General features: G+C 34.4%; 1 protein-coding gene across 2 annotated transcripts in view; it reads left to right on the top strand.

Annotated features, from left to right (window-relative positions):
• The first annotated feature begins 1,030 nt into the window (after nucleotides 1-1,030).
• LOC142986437 (uncharacterized) overlaps nucleotides 1,031-11,554 on the top strand; it is a 72,713-nt gene continuing 62,189 nt past the window's right edge. Inside the window, exons 1-2 of one of the 2 annotated variants that reach the window (XM_076134943.1) lie at nucleotides 1,031-1,291; nucleotides 6,670-6,741. In XM_076134943.1, the coding sequence (XP_075991058.1) occupies nucleotides 1,241-1,291; nucleotides 6,670-6,741 (123 nt within the window). In that variant the 5' untranslated portion in view covers nucleotides 1,031-1,240. The other variant, XM_076134944.1, reaches the window with a different exon arrangement.

The raw sequence follows: 11,554 nt of genomic DNA, 5'->3' as shown, positions 1-11,554 counted from the left end.
ACTACCGCATCGATATTAAAAACCCAATTATTTGGATCAGTATTAAATGCACTTCAAAAGATGCATTAATATGCTACAAACATGTTTTAATTTTTTTTATATAATTACGAAAACAGTTGTAGTAGCCTGCTCACTAATTCAAATACATAATATATGATACGTTATTAGTCATTGTACGTTCTTTACGTACGTCCAGTATTCAAGACATTTGCAATTCTTAATTACTCTATTAACTTAAAAACGGTACGATCGTATAAAAGTATAAATTCTTTAACTGCATTGTGTTTCGTACTTACATATAGCGTGCAACTTAATCACGAACAATAGGTAGGAATTGGCGAAACGCGTATATTTTTATTGCGCATCTGGCAATGAATAGTGGACATGAAGAAAAACCGCGTGCGTCGCAGTGAAAGCAGTTAAAAGACAGGCGAGCCCTACGTGCGCGCGCGCATACGCCGGACCTGTTCCGCCGAACCGAACGTGATAACCAGAGATACTTCCAACAAGAAAGTGATTTAGATATTGTCTCTCAGATACATATAACTGTTTGTTACACTACGTTCACTTGCTCTGACGCCGCTCTAAACACATCGCCAAATTATTGCGACTTGTATTTTAATATATTGAAATTAATTAGCTATTTTATAGTTATGTCCACGGCGGTACACAAGAATGCCCATTATTTTAAAATAAATGCCGTATCAACGATTTGGTTAAACTTAAGTATTCATTCGACGAGTTGTCAAGTATTCCGTTATCCTTATCTTTTGAATGTTAACCAAATAAAGTTGCGTGGTGTTAGTCATTCTCGGACGAAACGCTAAATAAAAAGCTCAGACTTCTCAATGACACCCTTAGCGAGTAGACAGACCGTTCGTGTCTAAAATATCGATCTCGTATTAAAAACGAAAGTCACATCCGAGCAAAGCATGGTGGTATATACTCACATGGATGTCACGGCGAGCGATCGATCCCGTGAATAGAGTCCTATCCCGTGTGATATATTTAGGAGTCGGAAACTAGCCCTCGTTATCAGTAGCGCAAGAACCTAATCACTTTCATTGCAACCCCGCGAAGGAGGTCGCGAGTCGAGCGCTATCACACACGCAGTCCGTCCCGCGCAGTGGGTGCGCGCAGGCGTGCGCGATGACAGCGGCCCCGCGCCGGCTCCGAGACGATTCCGCGACGCTGTGAGCGACGCTAGGCGACATCGCGCGACGCCCGGCCCCCGCCGGGAATGGAGGCCTGTTGCGCGATCACAGCTGCCGAGGACCTTGTGGGCGACCAGGTACTGCTGCCACTCCAGTGACTCGCGCGCAGTGACATACGTTCAGTGCATACTGTCGCACACCAGTTCCCCGGTACCCAGTGACCCCTTCATATGCCGTGATCATTTGTGTAGTTCCGATCCCGAATTCCGCGCCGTATGCGATCCGACTTGGTTTGTAGACTAGATATAATACGCACATTACCACCGTGATACTACATTTACTTTGTGTACACACCATGTTTTAACTTCGGTAAACTTTGAAAAGTTATACTCTTGGTCGAGTCGTTTAAGTCTGGCATAAGAACTACTTAAAGTAATGATTAATGAAGCACTCGTCAAAAAATCAAGACGTTTAAACTCGGATAAGTTTAAATGAGATAATCACAATTTTAATGTTATTTTAAACGAATTGAATTTGCATAATATTGTTGATAATATTGGTATGTCACCCGGCGGCGTGATACCCTCTACCACCCGAGCACCCGCGCACCCCGGCACCCCGGCACCCCGGCACCCGTGTAACTGTAACTGTTATTGTAATATTATTTGTTTTGTGTTTATGTACATTTATACAATAGACATTATTAGATATTTACGTTGTTACTTTTTACTCAGACATTGGTATTTTAAAATATGTGCATAAATGCATAATGTGTGATCTAATATTGGAATCTTATCTATATATTAACATTTGATTTTGAAGAATACACTTTGTCATGGCCGATCGTTGTTTTCTAACTAGAGAACAGATAATCTCAACACGCCTATCAGTCATTTAACAATGTTTTTATAAAATTGCATCAGGGAGTCGGAGGTATGTTTTAACTGCTACTTAAGCGTTTAATTTATTAGTTTGTTAATAATTAATTGCATTTTGTTTTATACATCCTGAGTGAAAAGGCCAAGAAGTAATGACTGACAAAATTTAAATACTAGTTATTCCTGTCGCTATGATATAAAAAGAAAAGACATGAATTTATTCACATAAGTTCGTTACATTGCGGAATATACAAGAGGAGTTCTTACAATTCGTAGAGTCGACGGCGTTTAGTTCAGCGGTCCCTCACAAAAGACATCAACGTCGACCGACGGCAAAGTGGTTCAAAAGAAAAATTCCTTTTCCGCCCTTATAATTCTGTACAACCGGCCAACTCTCACTAAATATTAAAACTATATTAAAATACTCAAGTATCACATCGTTATAATCATGTGTATCCTAAAAAAGATGTATAAATGTTAAAACGTGACGTTAATAGACGTTTATGAAATATAAAATGCTCAAAGTTGATGATTTAATAATTTATATTAATTACTTGATAGATATTAAACAGCTAACGGAGTTCGCGTTTTGGTTAAATTATTGTAACTATATACATTTATTTCTGTAGTTTGTTAGTCGGCTGAGAGCCGATTTGATTAACTGTTATAAAATGACTACGTTTAAAGTTATTAACTTATCAAGTTGGAAGTCTAGAACAATGTTATATTTTAATTCTTTCATGTGACTTTGTCGCTACTAAAAGATGTTTGTTACTATTTTCCGAAGAAAATGTACTTTACGATATTCGGGATTAAAATAACATTTATTTAAATTGTTCAGCAGTCTTGTTTTTTCTTTAAAATTGCTTACAGCTGATATTTTCCTTAATAAGCTTAATATTTATAGTTTAAATTATGATATTACGAAACAATGTTTTACCAACATCCATTTAAAAAACTCAAAAGAAAATGTCGAAAATCCGCTAAAATCATGTCACCTGTCGCACTAAACTGTCTTTGAAATGTCCACAAAAAGCTGTATTCACGAATAAAATATTCATATATAAGTCCAAACAAAGAGTTTATTGATAGTAGGCACGGACCGACCGCGCAACTTTTCAACCAAACTTGAAGATTGTAAACGGCACATACGATTTTTCTACAGATTAATGTACAGTTATCACCGTTTGTCGTCGGCACACGGCAGTTTCTGAATCGTTAGCATATAATATATTAGTGATTTATATATATAGTGTATATAATGCTTACATATACAGCGTTTATTAATTGACTATTGGTCAAGTTAGAAATGTACACGTCTTCAAAAATTACATTATTATTAAATAAAAACAAAAGTAAAAATATCAATATAAGTATGTAAATAATACATACTTAAATTGATATTACATTGATCGGTTATGCTCTAATATGATGTGGGAATGAATACTATCCAGTTTCATTACCAAAGAAAGCTTGAGATTTCGTTCTACAAACATTTTTACGTTGTAATAATGCGGATAAAATATTTATTGTACCTGTATTCTAATTAGGGAATGCAATCCCGACTCGGGATCGTCAACTCGAGATCCCTCGCGATCAGAAATATCAATCCCGCGGGATCCCGAGATTTTCGGGATCCCGTCTAGTTAGTAAAAATAATACAATTCGAACGGCTTGTTTAATGTAATATGTGTGTGATAGTGTGGTGAATGCAATAAATTATTATTTGAAAGAAAATAAAAGCCTTTATTTTTGAATATTACTAACAACGTAACATAATTAACAGGTGTAATAACATGAACATAATCAAAAAAGTAGGTGTAGCTCCAGGAGATCAAAATAAAAAGTAATCACATGGCATTTTGAAAGTAGCCTCTTAAAATACAAAGTGTATCAATAGTACGAGCTTCTAATCGGCATCTTAAGTCTATTGCAATGTAGCCAGCTGCTGAAAATGCCCTCTCCGACAATCCCGAACGGGATCTCGTCATATTATGCTTCGGGATTGATCCCGAAAAAATACACGGGATCTCGCGAGATCGGGATCCCGCGAGATCGGGATTGCATTCACTAATTCTAATAAACAAAGGAAAAATATGGCAATAGACTGAATTCTATTAATCGGGACTACAGTTACCTATATAAATACTTTTATAACCACTTATAAGTAAACTTATCAAGTATAAAATTACATATGATTTATTTTATTGTCTGGTATTCGAACCTGGTATGCGGCACTAGTACAGAGGTGACTACTTTCTCAATGCAACACGTGCACTCGTCCAATCATATAAACATTGGAAGTTGAAGTAAAGTGTAGCTGCTATGTTAATTCTATGCCTTAGTCAAGGCGATGCACATAGTATATGCATTAGTTGTGGAAAACAACATTTTAAATACTCTACATTAGTCTACATGTTTCCCTTGTGACCGCGCTTGCAAAAAATTTCCCGGGTCAAAATGTGCGTTAATCCAGGTTATGAAACATCTGTGTGATGAACTTAATTCAAATATAATTCAGTAGTCAAATAAAAATTTCAACATTCAGTAGTTTTTGTCTGAAAAAGTAACTATTATAAATCCATTAAACTTTCGCATTTATAATATAGTAATAAAAATCCTCACTGTTTCTAAGTGATAGTCTTGTATTATAAGCTCTGCTGCCTTCTGCGATTTTCTAATTAAAACCTCAATTAAAAAGTTTAGTAAGGTTTACGTTAAAATACAATATGTCTACAATTTTTTCTCAAACGGTTGAAAACATCCCTACTTCTCATTTTTAAACGATTTTCTAAAGAAACCTAGAGTTAGCAAGTACAATTGCCTTACACAGGACTTCGCAACTGATATCTTTTAATTCTCTACCGCTGATATACACTTTTACCTTACCTTCCGAAGCACGGAGACGCTAAGCACAAATAAATTAACACCGACTATATATCGAATGTTCTTATAGTTAGCTTCAGATAGCTTCTATTATCCATATTTCAACTATACTATAATAAAAATATGTCAAATCATTACAGAGGTATTTCCACATGTTAATGTTATCAATTTTAACTAATATTAGGTAGCTATTATCAATTGTCTTGTAATTATGACGTGCTCAGATTTTACTAATTTATCGTCACTAATTCCTTGCATTAACAATTAAAAAGTAGTAGGTATGATGAAAACAATATAGTTTCATATTTTAGTTAAGATTCAATTGATTTGTCGGCATCAAACTGTAATTGTTTCAGAAGTGACTTTTCTATATATCTAAACGGTTTTCTTAGTTTTTCTCTGAAGTAAAGTGTGTTAAAATTCCAATTTCTCGTTACAACCTACAACTTCTTGATAAGATGAAGACAATGATTTATTTTAAATTGTATTATAATTACAAAACAAGCTAGTTACATTTTTTTTAAATGCTTTCATATGAGAAAAGCAATCGATCGTTGAGTCTTTACAAAAAACTCGTATAGACTGAGGCCTTTCCAACATATTATTATAACAATGTACATAGGTACATACATACATACAAAACCTAGTCGTACTTTAATTGTAAAAGTCCCTAGAGGTGAAGCACCGGGAACTGTGGTTTTACGACAACGTTCATTCACTCATTCATTAAGAGTTCCTCAGAATTTTGCTTGGAGCAGTTAAATTCAAAGGATGCCGACAGGTATCCCCAGACAATCTAATTGTTAACGCTTTGAATTTGTCATTAAAATAAGAAACTACTTACTGGAACCAGTAACGTATCTCTTCTATCCGCATTCGTTATAGGCCGCGGTTAATTAAATACACGAACTCATCATGAAACCATTGAAACCATTTATTTACTCATTTGTATGAATAAGCCAGATTTTAAAGAAATGTCTTGTACACTTACTGACTCTTCATGTTCTCAAATAAAACCCTAATACTTAATAGATATATTCGTAGGAGAATCGGATCGGTAACTAACTTCACTACATTACATAAGCAAATAATATATATTATGTGGAGAAAATATCCACCAAAAAGTTTAGAATTTTCATATTGATGGTTTCATGATGCACTGCTTACTATCTTTTCTATTCGCTGGTGGACAACCAGCATTAACGGAACAGAACATCTATTTATGCATTTACAAATGACTCATTATGTTAATACTTAATTCAATGTTAGTAATACTATAAACAAACAATCACAGAAAGATGTATTAGATTTCTATCTAGATGGTCTACGATCTCTCTGACTACTTCAACGAGTGAAGATATAGTTTTTACGGATGTTAAGTAAAAAAAATATTTGAGATTTAGTCATTTTTGATATTTGCGGAAACTAACTTACTAGAGCGTTTTCCAGAAGACATAAAGAAAAGTTGAAATAATTTTTTTTATAACATTTGTAATTAATTGTGGGGTAACAAAGACTCTTACGTTGTACAGCAAATAAAAATAAATTTTGCACTCCTGTAAAGTTGCTGCTTATTTTATTATATAAGTCTATCGTAGTTTAGTAAAGCTGCAAATGGGAGAAATTTTGATAGAAATATATACTTCTGAAAGATAATTCCTTTGGATATGTATATATAACTCTTTTTACTTTGCATCGATCGGTAAGTATAAGCAGAGGTACATGAGGATACAATAGAGGTTTTGTTTCAGATTGTCCCGGGCGGCGGTCGTTGGGGTGCTCCACACGCCGCCGGCCTCCTCGACTCTTGGTTTCAGATGCAGGTTAGTGGCAACTATTGTTTGTAACTTTGTTAAAGAGGTCCCATAACGAGGCGATAAATAGAGAAAAGAAAAGTCTAAATTTAAGAAAAACTTGATTGTCTATTGTTACTTGAACAGAATGATCTAATTATCATAACTGAACAGGCTATTAAAACTGTTCAAATTTTTCTTCATTTGACATTTTTTCAACGACATTCGCACAATGGAAATCCTTACGCCGGACAACAGACACATTTTTGAATTTACAACGGATTGGAATATTCTGTAACGTTTGAATTTCTACATAAATAAATAAATATACACTTATTATTAAACGGTATACAGACGTCCGATTGTAAATAGGTACAATATTTAACCTTTCAAAGACCTGGAGACAAGCATTTATAACTGAACAGAGGATAGTATAAATGCAAGTATCGTTTGCAGCTACTTATAAAGATACACATCAAATACTTTACGGCCGTGTCTAACTGTCTCTGTCAGTCTTATACATATTTAATATCTAATGTTAAAATATATAAGTATTTCCTTTAGACCTTTTACACCCATTCTAAAATATATAAATGCTTGGAAGTATAGTGATTACAATCGTTGTAAAGGTACTTTCGATGGGTAACAAAATTGTCAGGCTTTTAAAAGTTTCCGCTAGTACTCCTAGCCCCCTTTATAGTTAATTCTTTTAGCACGTAAAAAAATAGACGCCATAGTATTATAAGGCTTTCTTTTACGGAAATATATGCATTTTAAGGTAAGTATATATATTAATGTATGTAGCTGTTTGTCGAAAAATCTGTTTACAAGCACGTGTAGAAATTGAGATATAAAAATTTCGGTTGTAGCCCTAAAGAGTTCGAACGAAGAATCAATTGCCTGTATTGAAACACGGTACGGATTCAACGACAAGACACTCATAGAACATTTGTTACTCTTTGTAATTAAACTAGTTTAAATGTGCAAGGCAGTTATTTATAACTATTTATGTGAGCTAGCTGTGAAATATATAACTATGATTTACACTACAGAATACCTACGAATAAACAAAATACCTACATGCCAATATGCCTCGACGACAAGCTTTTATTTATCTTGATTACTATAAAATTTATTGAATATATAAAATATACGGACGCTATTCTGCGAAAAAATTCAACCCGCGGCATCTGCGGAATCGCCAAGAATACGCAAACAGAATGGAAACTTAATGAACAAACCTACCACCTTTACGGTTAACTCGTAATACATTAAAAGAATATTCGATAAGGCACCTTACCCTGTAATTTTTAAGATTAATTTTAGAACAACAATAAAGTATTAAGAGTGTAGGGTAATTGGTATTCCGCATACGGCTGTGAACTTGTCACGTAGAAGCGACATGTGTGTACATTTACGTAGATCTAATAATAATAAATGTGTTTGTATCACAAGAATGCGTCACTGCTTATCTTACATCTAGCTCCATCCTGGCTGTGTGCGACTGCCTGTGCTACACCTGATGTATTCAAGCAATACTCTAGCTGTTTATAAACGATATTGTTGTTCCGTTTAATTTGCCTTCTCTCTACAAATGCCTTTTCTTTGTAACTGTTTTCATAATTGGAGTCTGGAAATATCCCGGAATATTGAATGGCTGAGTAGTCTTACAGAAATAGTTACAGTATACCAAAAAATAATTGTAATAAGTGGTAAATATGTGGTTAACCATGTCTGTATTTTTTCTCAAGTTTCTAAACACAAGGAATATTCGATCACCGATAGGGCTAAGGAAGTGGAATAACTGATATACGATCTTTAAAGAACGATAAAACCTTTAACGTGTATAAAATTGTAAGTACTTCAAACAAATCAATATATTATAGATCATAAACACAGAATTATTTGGAAAACAGAGTGACACAGTTGAATGGAGTCAAAAAAGTATGAAAGGCCGGCTAACTGACAGATTACACCAATTGACACGGTACATAACCTGAGGAGACGCCATTGTCAGCGGGCAGCCACCGTGCCTCGTATGGGAATTGGTATTGTGTAACGGGGCTAATAGAGCGAAGCAATTTTTGTTTGATACGCTTTAAACTGTAGCTTTTTGGCGAAATTCTGATGTTTACTTTTATTAAGTCTTAATAGAACATTTGATACGGTGCCGTTATTTCACTGCTCATTTTTTCTCTACGATATCTTGTATGGTTATTGAATGAAGGTATGCGACCATTGCTAGAAAAAAGATTGTTATAAGACATGCTTAAAAACATAAGTTTGCCTTATCTCAAGATTTGTAGCTCTGATATCAGGCCACAGAACTAAAAACACAGATCGCAATTTACAACATACATCCTATCACTGGTTTATCATCTAACAGAGATGACCTAAGTATTAGCACCTCGACGCAGTACTTTAGTGCCGCCGACGAACAATAGTACATGCGACAGAACAGACTACACCTCATTATTTTTGGATGTACCTACACCGGTTTCTTGACCAAGTTGGCAAACGAAGGTGATACAATCGTTATCATTATCAGTCCGGTATGTTTACGATGCAATGCGTGCTTTATTGCACCTCCATTGCACAATTGTTAAGTTACCACACTTGTAGGCTCGGTAGTGGTGCACTGAACCATATTCAATTTATGGCTAAACGTTTATTAGGAAATAAAAGGTGCTGACTACGTTCAGATACAAATTGGAGCCCTTCATCTTGAACGCAACGAGCGACAGGCGGGTACCTATGCATAATTTTCAGTTTAACCGCTAGACCAATTATATTGAAATATTCAATATTATTATAATTGTCGCTTGATAGTGATAAAACATCGATAACGTTGATTTTTCTGCTGGAATATGGTTAAGATTCTTACTGTTTTATTACACGTTTAATACATATTTATAAATAATCAACCATGTTCAGTTAATGTTCATGTTTTAGCAATCAATTCGATGTTATTCCCATTTTATTATAAACAGTGTCACGCTTACAGAACTTGAAATCTCAATTAAAGTTGTACCTCACATATATTTTATTTGAACGTTATAAAATTATTCTCGAATAGAAACATTAAATACTAAGTTAGAATTCAGTTTTAAGTTATGTGAAACATAGGCTTAACACTAAGTTTGCTGCCAGTCTCCTTTTATTAGTAATTTTAAGAGCTCATATAATATTTTACGATCCACGATTAACATTCGTGATTATATTGCTAAATTGTAATTTCAAATTAGAGTTGTTGCCCTCAAACAACAATATAATATTTGAAGAAAAAAGTATTTTATTGCCCCTTGACAAAGAACTAAGACAATTTTTTATATTCCACACAATAAAAACTATTTAATTGTGACACTCCCATAATATCATAGTTTATGGGTTACGGGTTAATAATCTTATAAAAAAATAAATTAACAACGTGAACTTATGAACCATTTTATCCCGAATATATCATGTCTATTTTTAAATCGAGTAAAAAAATCGAATTAAAAAACGTAGAATCTGTATAATTAATCACACCTAATCTTACCTTTGAAAAACAGTTAAAATCAACACTTTTAGTCTGAAATAAAGAAAAAACTTTATGTACCAAAAACCTCACCAGTCTTTTTATTCCTTCATCTTCAGTACTCGCAACCTAGTAAACGATTTAAACAATATATTCAGATTCCATTTCTGCACATAACCTACAAAACGCAAAACCGAGCTATACTATTAAGCCGATGGAAAAACGCATTCAAAATCTTCAAACTACACCTCCAAATATTATTATCAGTAGTTTCATTGAGAAGGGCTCTTAACAAGCCTAGTTATAACATTGTATACGCTGTTATCAATCGCATTGCTACGAAACTAGCACGTATTTTTTCACCTTCTACTTATACAAATGCGGAAAATGAAAGTTAGTTTTTCGCACAACAAACGTAATACTCGTTATGGATTAAACATGATAGCGGGAACGGCCAGCGATTTAATCTGAACGACTTGTTTTATCTTATGTTATAATTATTATATGTCTTTGTCTTTTATTAGCTAGTAACGCTGTAAGTCTGTCTGATAGGCATCGAGTTACTTAACACACTAATTAAGTAACTGATAACAATTTAACTACTGAACTTGTTACAAATCTGTTTTGGTAAAGAAAGGTGTATAATTTATTGTTATTCGGAATCCCGAAAGTCAGATTCGCATTTACATATATTAGTCAGAAACTTGAAATCACATTTTTATTATCCTGTGTGGGACCCGGCACTTGGTAGCGAGGTTACCACCTTAACTGTAGTACTAGCTAGTACTTGCTCGAGAGATAATAGAAGACGTAAAGCCACTACCGATCTGAACAATGTACCGGTGTTTTTAGCAACTAATCTTCTTTACGGTGCATTTTATAGCTCTGGCCTTGTATAGCCGTGGACATTTCCTTTGTAAACAGGCTCCGATCGCCAGTAATCGGCTGCACGGGGTAGCAGGCGGGTCGCGAGTCCAATCTACTTCGGGTCAAACCCTTGTTGATCCTAATGCTGTCGCAAACATAAACAGCTGTAGTTAGAAAGATTTCTGACTGATTGTATCTTCTAGAAAACAATTCTGCAGTCAGAAATGTTTTAGTGTATAAGCATTAGGAATGTTACCTAAATAAAATGATAACATGCGAACTAGTATGTTCATTCCTTTACTCCACTCGTGAAACATGAGAGAATTAGGCATTATAATTAAACTACCAATAAACAATACTACTTTCAAGTCATAAAATCCCGTATATTAGTTCCGCGAAAGCAAAACATATAGCAAATGAATTCAATTCTGTGTAAGCAAGAGTACGTATAATAATATC

This window comes from Anticarsia gemmatalis, chromosome Z (genome assembly GCF_050436995.1).
Source record: "Anticarsia gemmatalis isolate Benzon Research Colony breed Stoneville strain chromosome Z, ilAntGemm2 primary, whole genome shotgun sequence".
Lineage (NCBI taxonomy): Eukaryota > Metazoa > Arthropoda > Insecta > Lepidoptera > Erebidae > Anticarsia > Anticarsia gemmatalis.
The sequence above is the reverse complement of the archived record's forward strand: the minus strand, read 5'-3'. Positions and strand labels throughout refer to the sequence as shown.